Genomic DNA, 18,860 nt, shown 5'->3' with positions numbered 1-18,860 from the left:
CAACATAAAGCCATGCAAGGAGGGAATAACATTTGTGATAGACCAAGAACATAGGTCACGATATAGGATGAAACTTGGCATGTCAAGGAATGAAACAAATTCGAGGAAGCGAGCAAGGAGGTGAGTGGTGGGAGATGAAGCTGGGGTGTCAGGAAGGCTTGGATCAGGTGCAGCCTGGAAGGCTTCGTGAGGTGTGTCCATGAGAAGCCATGGAAGAGGGTCATCAGGGAGTGACACGACGAGATACTTAAACATATCAGTCTGGAAAGCTGTAGGGAATGGGCTATTCAAGGGAAAGGGCTGAAGGAAGGCTTGTGTGGAGTGTTAGTAGCTGAGATGGTGAGATGGATTGAATTTGGTTTTGTGGAGGGAACACTGAAAACAGGCCATGTAATTGAGAAATAGAATGTGAAGGAAAACTCCCAAGTTCATAGCAGGGATATCTGTGATTATTGTCATCAAAAGACTTTGTGGTGTGTTTGGGAGATGTTGGGTTCTGGGTTGTCCTTAAAAAGTCAGCATTTGGAAGGCAATAGGCAAGGTGATTTTCTTTTTTGAATGTACCCTTTGTGTGTGTGTGTTGCAGTTGGGACTCTCAGCTCCTTGGCTTCACCTTCAATGACATGTTCATCCGCATCTCCACCCGCCTGCCCTCCAAGTACATCTATGGCTTTGGGGAAAATGAGCACACAGCCTTCAGGAGAGACTTGAACTGGCACACGTGGGGCATGTTTTCCAGAGATGAACCCCCCGGGGTAAGCAAGGAGCCCTGTGGATATGTGCCTCTCTGCCTCTTTCCTCCCACATCCATCATGGTCACCTTGTGCTACATGATCCCAGACTCGGATTTTCTTTTTCTGCTCTTAGACTATAGGCTAATTTTCATTTGTGCTTTTTATATGTTTTACTCCTTTTAGAGGGAAGACCAAATCCATCTCAATAAACAAGTTTTTCTTGGACTCTTTCTCATGTAAAATGACTTTTAACCTCCTTTAATTTCTCCCTTGTGACTCTCAGTACAAGAAGAATTCCTATGGTGTCCACCCCTACTACATGGGACTAGAAGAGGACGGCAGTGCCCATGGAGTTCTTCTGCTGAACAGCAATGCCATGGGTAGGATGGTGTCAGGGCTCCTTCTATTGTTGTCTCCCAGTCAGTCATCCTGTGTAACTCTAGAATGTCCTTGACCTAGCAGCTTTCCAATGTCAAAATTATTTAGAGGACAGTGGCTGTTTTTCTTCTTTCCATCTGTTGACTTCAGTCTTGTAGCATGAGATAACAAGATTTAGTACAATTCTATTTTGGCAGAAATGCCATATGAAGGATTGAAGTTAATCCTAGTTAGTCCTAATCCAAGTTAGTCCCAGATGTCCTAGAGCTTATTAAGTTTGAGGTGTGTGCATAGATTGTATTTATTTTGAAGGTATATGTACAGCACTCACTTCTTTAATTAGGAAGGTATAAAGAAAAATGAAACTCTACATAAGAAAGAGTTGGAAATTGAGGGCTTGGGGATAAAATGTCTACGTAAAACCTGGTGTACTCTGAAAAAGTTCCATGCTCGAGTTAATAATATGTTATTTTCCTGGTTTGACTATGTATACAGTTTTAGGAGATGTTATCATTGGTTGACACTGAGAGAGGTGCACACAGACCTTTAGAGTAGTCTTTTTGCCACTCCATGTGTCTTAAACTTTTGTGGAATAGAAGTTATATCCATAGTTTTAAAATAGCACAACGATAAATATAATGAGATAATAAGGCACACCAAAGGGAACACATCCTGGGGTGGGACTCTGTAGACTTTCACTGAACTGTTTCAGTTTCATTTAAGTATTTAGAGAATGGGTGCTGTTAATAGATTAGAGTACAGGAGAGAGAAGTTAGGATTTCACATATTGTTCTTTGCCTTGAAGGTTTCTAGCTTAATTTTCATTTGTCACTTTCCTATCTTTTCAGATGTGACTTTCCAGCCCACACCTGCTCTGACATACCGTACCACAGGGGGGATTCTGGATTTTTATGTGTTCTTGGGGCCAACTCCAGAACTTGTCACTCAACAGTACACGGAGGTAGGTTGAAATTCTACTGATCATCAAGTATTTATATGGCACATTCCATTTGCCTAAAACTACATTCATTATTAAAACTCATTCTGACAAGTAGAATTGTTGGTGTTTCTTAGAAACAGTTATATTATATAATAAAAAGCAATAAGCGCCTTCTGATTACCATTAAATGATAGTTAATTATTTCATGTTAGGCAAAGTAGTCACTGTACCTGAGGTAATGCTGAGCCTAGTGGTATGAAGTAGTGTTGGAGAGGATAAGATCCTAGTGCTGATAATTTTGGTAGTGGTATTGGTAGGAGTGGTGGTGAAATAGTGGTGGTGGAGAAATGACCATATGTGTGAGGATTGTAGTAGTGGTGATGAAGGTACTAATGATGGTAAGGGTAATGGTGGGTGTGTTTGTGGTACGAGTGGTGGTGACAGAGATGATAACAGTTGTGATGGTCGTGTGTTGTTGGTTAAAGTGGGGGGATGGTAGTTATGAGCATGTTGGGTATGATGATGTTGGTGATTGTGGGGTAATAGAGATGATAGTGGGGTGAAAATGGTGGAGATTGTATGTGTGATGGTGTTTGTGTGGATGATGGGGGGTAGTAGAAGTGATGTTTGGGAGTGGTGGTGACAGTAGCCTTTTTTGTGATAATGAAAAATAACTCTGTCACTTATCAATCTCTTATTGCATGTCAGCTCACTTTACATTTATAACTCATTAAGTCCTTATCAAAACAGCGTGGGGCAGACATTACAATTATGTTTAATTTACCAGTGAAGGATTGAAACATGAAGAGATTACTTAATTTTGTTAAAGGTCATAGAATCAGCAGGACATGAGCCTATGTGCTAACCCAGGCACTTTTCCTGTGGGATCTGTACTCTTCAGCAATAACCTAGGCCACCTCCAGGAATGAGAGTAAATTTAGATTGTACAGAATTCCAAGAGAAGGAGCTTTAGCCTAGCAAGAAGCTTTCTCAAGGTATCCCAGTGGTTTTGCATCTGCTGAGTTTTTCTCTGGATTTGAATTTGTAGATTGTCTATCTTGGGGCACTAGAAAAATATTCTTGTTATTTGGTGTACAACTTCATTTGAGTCACTCCTGTAAGAAATAATATTTTTTTCCATGTTCTAGGTGATTGGTCGACCTGTGATGGTACCTTACTGGTCCCTGGGGTTCCAGCTGTGTCGCTATGGATATGAGAATGATTCTGAGATTTCCAGCTTGTATGATGAGATGGTGGCTGCCCAGATCCCCTATGTATGTCTCAGTATTGGTGCACTGGCTCTATGAGCTTATAGCCAACTCAGGCTTCTCTGTGTCTGGATTTATTTGTTGGGTTTTTGTAAAGTTCAGCAAAAGCACAAAAGTTTCTTTCTGACATGATGAAACACTGAGTTCCATCCTGACAATAATACAAGTGGGGCCTTACTCCCATATTATAGCATTGCAGACTCAGTGACTCAAGAGTGAGAAGATAAGGAAGGCTTCAGAAGTTTTCTGCTATACTGCTCCTCCTTCCATTTCTTTTACTTGATTTTTAGACATTTGGTCTAAAAGTCCTTGTCACCATGAGATGAAAGTTCCCTCAATAGTAGTAGTAGTAGTGATTATTAAAAAAAATTAGCCCAAATTCAATGAATATGTATTGATGTGTCACAATATGTTTTTGCACTGCAAACATTATTTTATCAGTCCTGAGCTACTCACTGACTGAATGTAGGGCTTCTAGATATGTTTCCAAAAGAAATATACATGGAATGAAGTCTTATCCATTTGAGGAGAAGCAGGATTGAATAATTATAACTGATTCTGCAGAGCAGTTTCAAATTGAAATTGATTCTACTCACTGTTCAATTATTTACAATTGTTCCATGAATGGGAAGTTCATCATGCAATGTATCATATTCTTATAAGACAACTATTTCTAATTACCTCTGAGATTGCATGCCAAGAGTAATTATGAGATTTGTTTTTATTTTTTTCTTTTTCTTATTTTGTAGCCAACTTACCATCCAGATTGTGTTACAACTGAGTAGCTAACTTTGTGTTTCTTCTTAATATGAACTGTTTTTATCAGGGTCAACACTGGGGAAGGTAAATGCAATCAATCCTTATAATGGCCATGACAAAGTAATTTCCCTATTGGTGATTTTACATGTTCTCACAATAGCCATTATATAGAGGCTTTACCATCCTATTTTTACTGATTTATATTATATCTCTATTGTGAGTAAAAGTTTGAAAAATTAGATGAATTTTCTAGTTTCCATACTGAAAGAGCTAGGATTGGCAAGAGTCAACAGGAAGCCACTTCAATTCACCATCAGGAGGGGAGAGTGTTTCTCCTCTGGGAGCTGAACTTTCAGCACCAGCAGCCACTGTTTCCTTGTGTCCTCCCCCAGGATGTGCAGTACTCAGACATTGACTACATGGAGCGCCAGCTGGACTTTACCCTCAGCCCCAAGTTTGCTGGGTTTCCAGCCCTGATCAATCGCATGAGGGCTGATGGGATGCGGGTCATCCTCATCCTGGTGAGTCCTTTTGTGCCTGTGTGGAGTGTGTTGGGAGAAGGACTGGGCTTGGTGGAGAACCACTTTTCTTGTCCCTCTATCCATGTGAAGAACAGAGAAATCTAAGTACAATAAGAAGAGTATATTTCCAGGGGCTCCCAGAAACTCTGGAGTGGAGGTGGAAGCTAGGGACCTCCCAATGAAGAAGTTCTTTTCTTCTGTCCCTTGTCAATCTCTCTCTTAGTTTTGCCTTCCTGACTTGAGCTTTGCTTGCAGGACCCAGCCATTTCTGGCAATGAGACACAGTCCTATCCTGCCTTCACTCGGGGAGTGGAGGATGATGTCTTCATCAAATATCCAAATGGTGGAGGCATTGTCTGGGGAAAGGTATGATCTAAGTGGTGACTACTAGTCTCCATTGTGGGAGACGGCCATAGTTTGTGTGTTTGTGTGTGTTTTACCCTTTTCTTGTGGATTCTGAAATCATTAGTTTCCATTTTTTAGTTAGTATTTATTTATTATTATTTATTTATACATATATAATTTATTTTTAGTTAGTATTTATTTAGTTAGTATTTATCATGGGTTGTGTGTTTGTGTGTGTTGTTTATTTGCAATTTTTCTATTAATGGAAAGCAAGGCCCCTACCTGTAGACCCTGAGGTCAGTAATTTCCATTTTTCATTCAGTGTTTATTGATATAGTGAGGACTTTGTGGATTTCACTTCTATCTTGATAAAACCTACATGATATTCAAAAGTATTATTACTCCCTAGGGCCATGGTTAATTGCCTTAGGAAATCCTACATAGGGTAAGTTGCCTTGCTGCTACATATTTATCTCTTTGCAGGTCTGGCCTGATTACCCCGATATTGTTGTCAACAGCTCTCTGGATTGGGACAGTCAAGTGGAGGTAAAAGCCCCTTTTTGGATATTGGGTGAAGTCTGGTTGTCAGGAAGGATAGCCATATCCACCATACTGGACTTGTCCTGCCAAGCATATTGGCAATGCAAGGGAAAAACTCCTCAGAAAGGGGTGCTGGTGTCCGTCTTTGTGTGCATTACTTTCCATGCAGTTCTGTTTTATGTCTAATTGGGAGGTAGGTATTATCCATGGGACTTAAGTGACAAACACTGAAAGTACTTTTTCATGGTTTTAGGTGACACTTGGTTATTTCAAATTCAAACCCATCTGATTTCAAAGTCCTATAGAATTTCCAATGTATGAAACTTCAACGAAGACCAATCTTTTCTTAGAATGAGTCTACATCTTATTATTATTGCCTTGAGTATCCCTTTTAACTAGTATCTCTTTCGTCTTTAATGATTGGGTATTTTGTTTTGTCAAACTTTTTTGTTGTTGTTGACAGGCTTATCCATTTTCACACTAATAAATCCGACCCCTACTCCTATCTTTACTTGGATCTCTCAGCTTCATGTTTACCTCTCCTTTTCCAGCATTTCATTAAAATTTGCTCTCTTGGGAACAGATTTTTGATTTTAATGGATAGAGTTGTCCCATGCTGCTTGACCCAGGTTTCTTTGTAGCTTTACTAAGCATTTGTTGCTTGAAAGAATACATGGTTCCACACTGGTTCATGATGGCTTCAGCCAGATGTTCTGACCAAAATGTGTACCAAGGGAACTGATGCAGCCTGTCTGCTTTGTTATCAGTTGCTCTCTAATACTTTTGAGCAGTACTGTCAGGGTGGGTCTGGATTTTTTGGAAGAACCAGTTCTTTGCTGGAACTTCTTCATCTGTTCTTCAACAATGATTATTCTTTCTGGACAGAAATTAAAGTAGCACATATGAAGCCTGTGAAACCTTTATAAAGGACCTGGCAAGTCAGAGAAAGTACCTATTTTCCAGGATACCTGCCAAGGGTCAAAGGGCCATAGAATGTGGCTTCTATGTGGTTAGCAAGCTAGATGAGTTTCACTGTCTTGAAATTCTCAGAGTCAAGGACTGATCAGAAAAACAGTATTGTGGGAACAAAGTACAGTAGCTATAAATTTAGGTGTTAGCTGCTTCAGGATTCTCAGGGGTGAAGGCACCATTTAAGGGATATTTCCAATACTGTAGGATCCTAGTCAGTGGATGGAGGGATAGGAGAAAGACTTCAGTCATAAAGATGTAACTGGCCTAGTTAGTCCCACATGTTCATGCTTTATCCAGACTAGTTAATTTTTGTGAGGAGTGGTCTTTCTTAGTTCTGAAGACTGTTATTAGAACTAGCACAGTCTGGGGATGAAGGGCTCATTTCTGGGACACTGGAAGGAGAACAGTACTATAAGCCAGTGTTATAGTTTGCTGGCATTGGTCTGTGATCTTCTGACTCCTAGGTGGTAGCAGCAGTGTTCTAGATCCAAAGGAAATACCCATAACTTTTCCTAGATTACCTGAGTATTAGATTCTGCATCATTAATTTTTGGTAGTAGATAGTTGGAGTGAAAGAAATAGTAGCTCACTGTGGCAGATTGGTAAAAATGATTCACAATCAATCCAAGGTTTTTTTTTATTTTATTTTTGCATTTATCTACCCACCCACCCAATCTCTCTCTAGGATTATCCATTATCAGACTAATAAGTCTGACCCCTACTCCCATTCTTCCTTGATTATCTCTGCTTCTTTGGTGTTCTCTCTCTCTCTCTCTCTCTCTCTCCCCCCTTCCTATGTATTCACCCATGTATCTGTTTATCATCTATTTTTTGCCTATGTGTCTAGGTATCTATCTAATAAGTAAATAAGGGAGAGAACCTAGGTAGTTGTTCTACCATTTCTAAGGGAGGATCATTTGAGGTTTAGTGGTCTAGGCGGCCCATGAAGACATAGGAACCTGCCAGGGCATAGCCAATCTGACACACAGGTTTGCTATCTTTAGTAGAAGGTCATTTTCACGAATGAAGGGGTTAACTATTACCTTTTGAGATTATAAGGTACTACAGTTCATCGGTCATTTGGGGCTACCATTTTGAGGGGATTCAGAAGTCTGTGTGGCTGTACTGGTTATCTCAGTGATGTGGGAGCATCATTTTAAATTTGGTGGGTAGTAACTAGAGAACCCCATAGCTCTCATTGGAAGGGATTCTTCACAAAGAATTCTTTTGCCTCAATGTTAAATTGTTCCTTTGATGAGAAACACTTCATTAAGGTACTAAACAATACATTAGGTAGCTCATAAGAGATTATCAGATATAGAATAATTATGACCATTTATAATATTAATATCTACTTGTTGAGGCTAGTTAAGCTGAGACTACTGATGTCCAGGTCTGGCATTGCTAAGGGTAGTATAAAATAAACAAACAAGGAAGCAAATAAGTAAATGAACACCCATGAAGCATTGGAAAAGCAGATTTCTGGGTCTGAATCTCACTGTTTGATTCAGTAAGTTTGTGGTGGCATCTAGGAATTGAATTACAGTATCATGCAATGGATTGTAATAAGTAATTCTGAGAGCTTTTGTGCAGATGTGCACATCACAGTTTGAGGACAGAAGCAATGTGGCAAGAGTTGAATTTGGATAGCACTTTGGTGAAGGGGAGGGAATTTTTATTACATGGGTAAGGATCATTACAGCAGCATTTAGTAAAGTTAACAAACCATGGTTGGGCTGATTTACCACTTGATACAGTCTCTTGTACAATGAAAAAGTAGTGATTGGGGTCCATATCTCTAGATAAAAGACAAATGGTGATGAACACCAAAAAGAAAACAGCAATGGATCATCATGCACAAACCTGGTTCACAGAGGACAGAAAGGGCAAAGGGCTACATCACTGGAACTTTGGATTCCTTTGTTAGGAAATGGAAATAGAAAAGCATGCAATAGACATGGAACCTTTCACCAGAAAGGTATTTCCCACAGGAGATACAATTCTGTATCTCACACAGTTGATAATGATTCTTGTTTTTAGTCCCTACCTTCCACCTGTGCCATGATTTCTGACATGGCCATAGCTGGAGCTCTGTGTCTGGTGAAAGGTTCTGTGTCCAATTCTATGCTTTTCTATTACCATTTCCTAACAGAAGAATCCAAAGTTCTCAGTGATGTGGCCCCTTGCCCTTTCCATCTTCTGTGAACCAGATCTGGGCATGGAGATATCCATTGCTGTTTTCTTTTTGATGTTTCTCATTTGCCTATTATCTAGATATATGGATCTCAGTCACCATTTTTGCATTGTACAAGAGACTGGAGCTTGCCTATATCAGTCCTCTTTAGGGATTCTTCCTATTCTCCAGCATTATTTAGCTCATTACATCATATGATATAGAGTTTACCATAGAGGCACAATTGTTATAAGATATTCCAAGGATCAGAGTATTTTCTAACAAACAACATAGAATATATAGACATTCATGCATATTTGCTGCTACTGAGTGATGTTCTTCCAAAGTTAAATACTGAATGTTTATTATCATCCCTTACTCTTATGACAGTTTCTAGGCTCTGCATTGTAGGGAACATAAAGACCAATCAAAAGTATAAAGTCAAAATCCTTGATCTAAAAACCATACAGTCTATTTAAGAACTGATATGTGAATCCACTCTTCATGCTGAGATGAGGATATTACTCTTCCTGATGAGGAAAGAAGGAGAAAAGGAGACATTTATTGAAGCTTCCTCCTTAAATTCTTCCATTTTATGTTATACACAACTGCAATGCTCACACAATTCTGAAGCCAAAGAAAACACTCATGCATGCCAGTCCAATGTCATGAAATGTAATATCTCTCCCCTTTCCCATGTTGCCAGTAAATATGACACATTGCCATGCCACCTGGTCATTGCCTTTCCTCTGGTACAGTGCCTGTGATGTCTGCCCTTTTCCAGTTACAGTTGTTCCTTGTTCCCTGTAGGGTCTTAGGGGAGAGCTTAGGAAAAGGCAGGATAGAAAGTGCAGGTTGGGAATCTGAAGCCGGGAATAGTGAGTCAGGGTGTCAATTGATAGCATTCATGATGGCATGAAAAGGAAGAAGATAATGGACATTTTCAAATGTGTAAAATTCATCCGTGTTTCTCCTCATTGCCCTCAAATTATTATAAATAAGCCAAGAACATAAGGTAGGCTCTATTGAGACTATTGCTCTCTGCCATGATGTAGTACAAGTCTTTTCATTAATTAGGTTCTTCAAAAGTGCCTGTTGCTGTCTGATATATTCATTTGGGATAGTGAATTATATATGTTTTTATAGGAATACCGAGCTTATGTGGCCTTCCCAGACTTTTTCCGTAATTCAACTGTCTTGTGGTGGAAGAGAGAAATTGCAGAACTGTACAACAATCCAGAGAATCCAGAGAGGAGCTTGAAGTTTGATGGCATGTGGATTGTAAGTGTGTGTGTGTGTGTGTTTAACTTGGTGTGATTTACCATATGAAAGTCAGACTTTTAGTCAAGGTGATAGTAAACTTCTGAGAAAGACTTTGGATATGTTATGCTGCGTTTCCTAAATTGATATTCCTTGTAGCTTGTAACTCACTCTGTCAAACCTCTAGGGAGATTGCCAAGAATACCTCAGAAACTTGTTTACCCCGAGGGAGTATTGTTTTGACCATCTAGTCAGTCATCCTTTAGGGATTAATTATTTTTTTAGCCAATTCTTATCTGGATTTGATGAGCCTGACTGTGCAAGCACACACACCAGGACCCACAAGCAGGTGTACTGGTGTGAATGATGTATTCACCACTCCCTTGACTCTCAATTGACAAGAAGTCTCTCAGTTAAGAGTAAGCAGTGTCTGTGTCTGACATTTCTAGGATATGAATGAACCATCGAGCTTTGTGAATGGGGCTGTTCCTTCAGGCTGCAGTGATGCCAGTCTGAACCGTCCTCCCTACATGCCACGTAAGGACCCTTGGGCTTCTCCAGGGCTAGATGGAAGATAATCATTGTTTGAGCTGAGCAGCCAGAGGTTTTCCCTGACCAGCAGAACCCTGAGTTTCCTCGTTTATTGGTGTCCAGAAACTAAACATTTCAAGTCCTTTACCAAACTTATTGCTGCACGTTTCTGGATCTCTTGGGGCAAATTTCCTGAATTTGTCTAGAAAGCCCTTTTCTTAGTTACAATCCCATGGTTGGGGCCGTTGTGAAGTCAAGTCAATCTTAAGATGTGTAGTTAAATGCCTTAAGGAGAGGTCAGGGACTAAAAGGCTCAGGGCTGGTTTTCACCTTCCCAAACCTTTTCCCTCAGATCTGGAGTCCAGGGACCGGGGCCTAAGCAGCAAGACCCTGTGCATGGAGAGTGAGCAGATCCTTGCAGATGGCTCCCGCGTGCGACATTATGATGTGCACAGCCTGTACGGGTGGTCCCAGACCAGACCCACATATGAGTGAGTCATTGTTTTCCTTCTCCAGTGGGCTCAGCCTGTGGCGACACATAGTGCTGGGCATAACTTTTACGTTTTTCATAGCAACCCCATTGCAAGATTGAAGAACATTTAATTGTAACTCTGTCACAATTTTTATTTTTGAAACCAATAGTCCTTAACCTTGGGGCTAACCCCTGTGATTATAAGTAGGAGGTCAACTTTCAATAGGATACTGTCCCATAAGTGAGAAAGTAGTAGTTCTGTTTGGGGAGACTCACGTGATGGCACCAGTTAGTATTACACAGTGCAGTTGCTTCTTTAAACGCATTAGTTACGTGAGGTAAAGGGAACATAAGGACTGTAGGTATCTCACCTTTTCTCCAACAGTGAAGCTTCTATATCAGCATATTTTTTCCATTTTTAATGTACAATAAATGGACCTTCTGTGGAATTAGCTGCCCACATCCTTTAAACTCAATGAATATTAGAAATTATCCTAAGAAAAGTCCTATAAAGTGATATTCTCTCCTATTCCTCAAATACAGATAACCAAGAGGTAATAAATAAGTGGCAGGATTCAGTGATGTCTTACTCTCTGGGTAACCAGTGGGTCTGAAACATGGTGAAATCCCTGGTAAGACACCATGAAGGTGGTGTTGTCTCCATCGGTCAGTAGGACTCTCTCCATTGCTCACTTTCCCATATTCCTGCCATTCATGTAACCAACATTTTGTTACCGTGTCCTCTGTTCTTTTTATGGAAAGGGAAGCCCTATTCCATTCTTCTTGCTGTGTCCTCAATTCACCTGTACATCCCCCTCCTACAGAGCTGTGCAGGAGGTGACTGGACAGCGAGGGATTGTCATCACCCGCTCCACATTCCCCTCCTCTGGCCGCTGGGGAGGACACTGGCTGGGAGACAACACTGCCGCATGGGACCAGCTGAAGAAATCTATCATTGGTGTGTGGCTTGTTCCCAGGGGCCTCTGCTGCAGGGAAGGGAGCTGGTGTCCTTGGGAAAGGAGGGAGGAGAGGGCAGGGCACACTCATGCCTCTCCTGACAGCCGTGGTTCTCATTGCAGGCATGATGGAGTTCAGCCTCTTTGGCATCTCCTATGTAAGTGACCTTTGTTCCTCCTCATCCCTAAGAGGACACTGACACCTGTGAGCAGTCACCCACAGGCTGGTTTCATTTCCTCTGGTTTCAGACGGGAGCAGATATCTGTGGGTTCTTTCAAGATGCTGAGTATGAGATGTGTGCTCGCTGGATGCAGCTGGGAGCCTTTTACCCCTTCTCCAGAAACCACAACACCATTGGCACCAGGGTAGGACCTTCCTCCTTCCTCATGTGCTTTGCCTCACATGCTGTGCAGCCTTCACCTTGGAGTCACAGTCCAGACCATCTTTGTTCCTGGGAGATTTTCAAAACCATCAAAGCTCTTTCAATTGCCAAAATACACAGAATTATCAGAGGATTCTTTAGGTGTAGGAAGGATTGCTCCAAGTATACCACTTGAAGTGTTTCTTCTGGCAAAGTTCCATGAGCTCTAGTGGAAGATCCTCACTGACTATTATTGAACTATTAAGTATATTTCAGAGAGTCATTTGTAATCACCTTTATCTTAGCTGTGTGTGATGTACTTGGATCAAGCTTTCCTTTACCTCCTTTGGTCCCCTAGGGTACCTGGGTTGGGCTCTCAACACCTTTGCTTTTATTCCTTAGAGACAAGACCCTGTGTCCTGGGATGCTGCCTTTGTGAATATTTCCAGGAGTGTGATGGAGACCCGATACACCCTGTTGCCATATCTGTACACCTTGATGTTCAAGGCCCACACGGAGGGCAGCACTGTGGTGCGGCCTCTTCTGCACGAGTCAGTGTCCAGCTGGGATCCCAGGGACTGATGCATAGTTTATTTGATTTTGTAGGGTGGCAGTTGATGCAAAAAATTCTTCTCAATGAAGATAAGATTTATTTTGTCATAAGCTCTCCACGCAGAGTCCACACTTTGTACTCTGTTTTATTCGCACTATGTGTTATTGAGAAAGGCTATTTATTGAGTGAAAAATATTTGAAATGATGCAACACAGCTTGATTTCTTTCTAATCTGTGCATGCACAGACCTCTGTATGTGGTGTAGCTATTTAAATAATTAAGGCCAAATGAGTTGACATCATAAAAAAGCATTGAGGGCCTTCCTTGCATTTTGAATGTGCCATCTGGAAATAGTGGAGAATTTTTAAAGTGCCTGAACATATCTGAACCAGTTGTGATGTCAAGGTAAGTTGACATGTAGAATATTGAAGCCTGTGTATTCCTGATCAATCTAGACAAAGACTAAGATGGAGTTGGATGGGAGACTTGCCTCTGATCTTGAGTTGTTCCTTGGGGACTTGGGCTGGGATTCTGACTGTGACATCTTTGTACCTTCCCAGGTTTGTGTCAGACCGGGTGACATGGGACATAGATGATCAGTTCCTGCTGGGTCCAGCCTTCCTAGTCAGCCCTGTGCTGCAGGCTGTGAGTATGGAGGCCTTTGATGTGTGGTGGATCACAGGTGTGAGGCTGTGTGAATAGGAGCAGGAGAAGAAGCCTGGTGCATGTGGATTCCGGGACATGGGTGCTTGTTCTACCTTTGTGTCTTCCTCTCCTTATGAGCAGAAGTGCAGCACACAGGTGTCCTGGCCTCAGTTCCCTCTAGTTTCCGCTAGTTCCTAGAAGTTCAGGTTCGTCGGAAAATCAAGAAAAAATGGTACCCTTATGATGTGTTGAGATATACTGTCACTTTAATAAATAAAATAAGGGATCCTGGTTCAGGTGGGGTTTCATGTGAATATCATCACAGTCCTGTCACCATTGAAAGCAGCCTTCCTTACCTCAGCCAGCCCTGCCCTTGTTCTTCTTGTGAGGTCCTCCAGGCAGCAAAGGTCATTTCTTCCCCTTGTACAACGAAGCTTAGGATTCTGATTAAAACACCAAGTAACAATTACAACTTCTTCATAATTTATCCTGCTTCTGGAATGTGCTGATTCCCATCCATCCTTAGGTGTTTTTGTCTGTAGCATTTGTTCCTGTGAATCTGTGAGCAAATCATAATATATTTGTGACTTCGTGCATCTCCAATCCTTATGTGGACACCTCTTGTTTGGAGGTTTTGAACTTTTCTGTGTTTGCAAAGGGTGAATGAAGGAAGACTTTTCCAGTAGTGCTGGTCTTCAGGGCCCTGAGACAGATGGGTATTGGCCACCACAAAATGATATCCCTTTCCTGCCCATATTACTTACTAGGTTGCAGAATACAGTGCCTCATGTTCACACCTTGTTTCTGTTTAATTTTAGAGAGCTGAGTTTGTTGAATATAATCACTATTGCTCTAACTAATTTTCTATGCATATTGGTTACTGTGTCTTAGCAACTGTACCCACTGCTCACAGCTTGTTTGTATTTAATTTTAGAATGCTAGAAGTGTCACTGCGTATTTCCCTGGAGCCCGCTGGTATGATTACTACTCGGTAAGTTTTTCTAAATATTTGTACATCCTTTGAAAATTGCAGAGTACAATGGTTTTAGACCTCACAGACCTCTGGCCAAGTGCTGGCTGTGTAAGCCATATGCTGTGTGGTTTTTACCTTTGTATCCTCAGTTTTCTCACTTGCAAATGGAATAAGACTTCTCTCTACAGAATCCTTGTGGAGTATCATGTACAGTATCTTATTCAGGGCTTTGCTTGTTGTTAGTGTTCTGTACTTGGGAGTTTCTGGGTTTCCTTATACCGTCACTTTTCACTGAGGTGAGACCCTAGTACCCTCTTTTTTTATACCTATATAATATTACACATATTTTTTCCACATTTTTTTATTGGTACATTATAGTTGTATGTGTTGTTGGTATTTATTGTTATGTATTTGTGCATGCACATAATATACAATATAAAATTATAATTTGACCAGTATTACTCCCCAGCACATCTTCCCTCCCTCCCCACCTCGTACTCCCTGGTCCCTTTCTTCTATTGATCTCCCTTTGATTTTCATAAGATCTCCCCCCCAATTTTTCCCTTTATCCTCTGTATCTCCCACATATGACAGAAAACATATGACCTTTAACCTTCTGAGTTTGACTTATTTTACTTGTAATAATTGTCTGTAGTTCTATCCATTTTCCTGCAAATGCCATAATTTCATTTTTTCTTATGGCTGAATAAAACTCTAATATGTATATATACAACATTTTCTTCATCCACTCATCTATTGATGGGATATTGTGCTATAACTATAGTTTTTAATTTTATCTGCTCCTGCTATAAATTCCATTCCTTTTCCTCTTGTTCTTTTGTATTTTGTGTTAGTTTCTATAATACAGATACTCAAAGAGAAGTTGCTCCTAGCCACGTAAGCAGTGCATGCCTTTAATCACAGCTACTCATGAGGAAGAACCAGAAGGATCACAAGTTTGTGGCTATCTTGGGAAACTTAGTGAGACACTATCTCAAAATAAAATAAAAAGGGCTAGAGACTTAGCTCAGTGGTAGTGTGTCCCTGGGTTCAATCCCCAGTACAACAAGAAACAAACAACAACAAATAGCAGTTGCTTCACACTAATTACCTAATTAAGTAAACTATGAGCTAGTGTGTAATGTGCATATAGACCTGGATCCCACACTTAGAAGTTTAAGTAGTGCACATCGACTTACAAATGAGTAGCCCATAAACAGCTCTTTGATGTATAGGTTCTGGGATACTGTGAGTCCCAGAGGCTAGCCAGGAGTGCAGGGTGTTGGAATCAGCTTTAGGGTAGTCTCCTGAGGGAAATAGATGAGTCAGAGGAAGAATCAAAGTGGTAGGGGGTCCTTGTCCTGAAACCATGTCTCCTCTGATGTCCTGAATAGAACAAGGTGGAGGATTAGAAATATAGGAGAAAGGCAGAGAGCAGAGCATGTGCCTGTCCCTCTCATTAGAGGGGGTGCAGTGGGATTGGATGGAAATGTAGGGGGAGAATGGAGGTGTTTCTCCTCTTCTATGTGCTGTAGAGCACTGACTCCCCTGTCTTTTCTTCTTTGTTGCCAGGCTGGGTCTTTCCTTAGGGTGCTGATATTTTAGGATGCTACTGTGGGCTTTCCTGCCAGGGCTTTCTAGGGAGAGAGCAGCCAACTTCTTTCAATTCGCCTAGCCTTGGCCCTGACCCTGTGGAGTTCACCATGAAATGAGGAGCTGATATCTGCTTGTCATAAATGCTGATATGCATGTAAATAATTATATGTACCATATGCAAGAAAATGAAGTATGAGGATTAATAAATAAAAATTTTAGGTGGGTGTGTAGATCATAGTGAAGTACTTACCTAGCATGATCAGGACCCTGTGTTGAATCTCCAGTACCACCAGGCAGGGGAAAGAATTTTTCTGGAATGGTTGATTTTATACAAGGCTTTTAGATAGAAGATTTAGTTGAGGAATGAAATGTAAAAATTGATGTGGAAAGCCAAAAGCTAATTGAAGCAGACATTAAGAGAAAAAGGGCTTTTGTGTTTAACTAAAATGAAAATTACATGGCTGGGATCAATGAAGAAATGTCTACTTAATTAATCTTCACTAGTTATGGGTACCTATTCTTTGTTAGTATGGAGACTGGCAAGCAGAGGCCCTCAGTGAAATCAGGTGTTCACCTATTTTAGCAGATTAAGTTTTATTGGAATACAGCCATGTACAAGATTGATTGTCAGTATTCACTGCTTCTTACCTCTAAAGTCACAGTTCTCAAATTGAGGGTTGCTTATCAGTGGATATTTGTCAATATGCAGAGTCACCTTGGGGAGTCACAGTGGGGTGGGAGAATGGTGTCTGGTGGATAGACACTGAAGATGCTGCTAAACATCAAAAGAGCACAAGGCACCAATAAACATGGATCTGGCCCCAATTGGTAGTAGTGCCAACACGGGGAAGCCCTATTCTAGGTGAGAAAATGTGGAAGGTCCCTTAGGATTTTCAGCGAATGGCTCAGACAAGAGAGCCGCTCTCACACATGAAGCAAGTTAAAGATGTCAGTCATGAAGGTAGAGATATTGAATAGAAGGAGAGGAAACACAGAGTACGCCAGCTCACTTTGATGTTTTCAGTGAAGTATGAGGCCAAAATGTTGGTGAAGTAGGTGGAAGTGGAGAGTGAAGGAAGATGAAGACTCAGAGACTCTTGGTGAAAGAGAATTTTCAGACCTGCAGTTGTGGAGAGTATGTGAGGAACTAGCAAGGAGTGAAGGAATGGCTGGCTGTGAAGCCTCCTCTATCTGTGCTCTGTGACATACCAACAAGTTGTAGGGTGAGTGTGGGCTGTGATCCACGCTAGGACCTCAGGTGGGATGTGGTGTAGCCACCCCAAAAGGCAAGAGACCCTCACAGGACATTATAGAGGCCAAGCAGGACGTCACACAGCAGCTGGGGGAAGGCAGAAGGTCACCATCAGGTGGTGCTGAGTGGTGATGAGCAGGTAGCATGTTCAGTGGGGTAGAGGAGGTGTCTTCCAGATGCACTGTGCAGGGAGGCAAGGTCTTCTCCCTCATCTTCTCCTCTTTTCTTCATCCAACAGGGTGTGGATATTAATGCAAGGGGAATATGGAAGGACTTGGCAGCCCCTCTTGACCACATTAACCTTCATGTCCGTGGGGGCTACATCCTGCCCTGGCAGGAGCCTGCACTGAACACACAATTGAGGTGAGTATGGGGCTAGTGTTCCACTTTGCCTACCTTTTTGCTCACTAATTTGTTTCCTTTCTTTTCTTTTCTTTTTTTTTTCTTTCTTTTTTTTTTTTTTTCTGGTACCGGGAATTGATCTCAAGAGTGAGTGCTATTACTGATCTGCATCCCCAGATCTTTTAAATTTTATTTTGAGCCAGGGTTTTGTTAAATCTGTGATCCTCCTGCTTCAGCCTCCTGAGATGCTGGGATCATGAGAGTGTGCCACTTCCCCTAGCTTGCTCACTAATTTCTAATGAATGCCAGCAATCCCTGAAACATCACTAGTAAGGCCAAGAGTGGTTTTACTAAGCACCTGTCTTTTTGTTTTCTTGTTTGTGTTTCATCTTTTTTCAAATGTTGAACTCTGAATAATTAATTAACAGCTCTTTTGTATTTACTTGGTGAGATGATAGGTCTCAGAAGGGATATTTCAAATAGAAATAGCAACAGGGCAATCATAATTCCTGAGAATTTTAGGAGATTATCTGGATCTTATATGATTCTAAGAAATATGTTGCTAAGCTGATCACGGTGGTGCTCACCTGTAATCTCAGTGACTCACAAGGCTGAGGCAGGATGATCGCAAGTTCAAAGCTGGCCTCAGCAACTTAGTGAGGCCCTAAGCATCTCGGTAGGACCCTGTCTCTAATAAAACATAAAAAAGGGTTGGGTATATGACTCAGTGGTTAAGTGACCCTGGGTTCAATCCCCAGTTCCAAAAACAAAGCAAACTTGTTGAAGCCACATGACAACTCATCCCCAAGTCTAAGATTCCTCATATAAAGCATGTATAAATTATTGACCTAGGTCTCTATAATAATTAGCAATAGCTAACATCAAGTGAACATTACTCTGTGTCTAGAACTATAGTAATATGGGGAGCTCTGCTTGGAGATTTAAGAAAGTTTTTCCTTACAAAAATGAAAAAGGTCCTTTGAGTTAGAGAATCTTATTCTGATTTCACAGATGGCAATGCAGAGCTTTAGGAGGCTAAGTGTCAGAGTCACACAGCTAGTAAGTAGATGGACAGGGACTAAAATCCACATCTGTCTGTTATCACTCCTAAAGATTTTAGATCTTTACTCATTTGATTCCACAGATATGGATAAAAAATGATGAGCTGAGGATTTTGTAAAAAGAGCCTACTTCATGGGTTATAGGAAATACACCATGAAAGATAGATTCCAGCTTTCGTATTTTCCTCAGAAACAGGAAGGGGGAACCCAGTTGGTTTTCTTTTCAT

The 18,860-nt window shown here is 41.1% G+C and overlaps 1 protein-coding gene across 1 annotated transcript in view; it reads left to right on the top strand.

Annotated features, from left to right (window-relative positions):
- Mgam (maltase-glucoamylase) overlaps nucleotides 1-18,860 on the top strand; it is a 226,757-nt gene that overhangs the window by 110,646 nt on the left and 97,251 nt on the right. Inside the window, exons 73-89 of the mRNA XM_077109605.1 lie at nucleotides 587-755; nucleotides 1,018-1,114; nucleotides 1,961-2,073; nucleotides 3,201-3,326; nucleotides 4,472-4,600; nucleotides 4,856-4,966; nucleotides 5,429-5,491; nucleotides 9,777-9,911; nucleotides 10,340-10,427; nucleotides 10,774-10,912; nucleotides 11,718-11,851; nucleotides 11,973-12,007; nucleotides 12,099-12,215; nucleotides 12,614-12,762; nucleotides 13,325-13,409; nucleotides 14,344-14,400; nucleotides 17,469-17,593. Coding sequence (XP_076965720.1) covers nucleotides 587-755; nucleotides 1,018-1,114; nucleotides 1,961-2,073; nucleotides 3,201-3,326; nucleotides 4,472-4,600; nucleotides 4,856-4,966; nucleotides 5,429-5,491; nucleotides 9,777-9,911; nucleotides 10,340-10,427; nucleotides 10,774-10,912; nucleotides 11,718-11,851; nucleotides 11,973-12,007; nucleotides 12,099-12,215; nucleotides 12,614-12,762; nucleotides 13,325-13,409; nucleotides 14,344-14,400; nucleotides 17,469-17,593 — 1,872 coding nt within the window. The remainder of the gene's footprint in view (nucleotides 1-586; nucleotides 756-1,017; nucleotides 1,115-1,960; nucleotides 2,074-3,200; nucleotides 3,327-4,471; nucleotides 4,601-4,855; nucleotides 4,967-5,428; nucleotides 5,492-9,776; nucleotides 9,912-10,339; nucleotides 10,428-10,773; nucleotides 10,913-11,717; nucleotides 11,852-11,972; nucleotides 12,008-12,098; nucleotides 12,216-12,613; nucleotides 12,763-13,324; nucleotides 13,410-14,343; nucleotides 14,401-17,468; nucleotides 17,594-18,860) is intronic.

Source organism: Callospermophilus lateralis, chromosome 1, assembly GCF_048772815.1.
Source record: "Callospermophilus lateralis isolate mCalLat2 chromosome 1, mCalLat2.hap1, whole genome shotgun sequence".
NCBI classification, from domain to species: domain Eukaryota; kingdom Metazoa; phylum Chordata; class Mammalia; order Rodentia; family Sciuridae; genus Callospermophilus; species Callospermophilus lateralis.
Note: the sequence above shows the minus strand (reverse complement) of the source record. Positions and strands in the feature narration are given on the sequence as shown.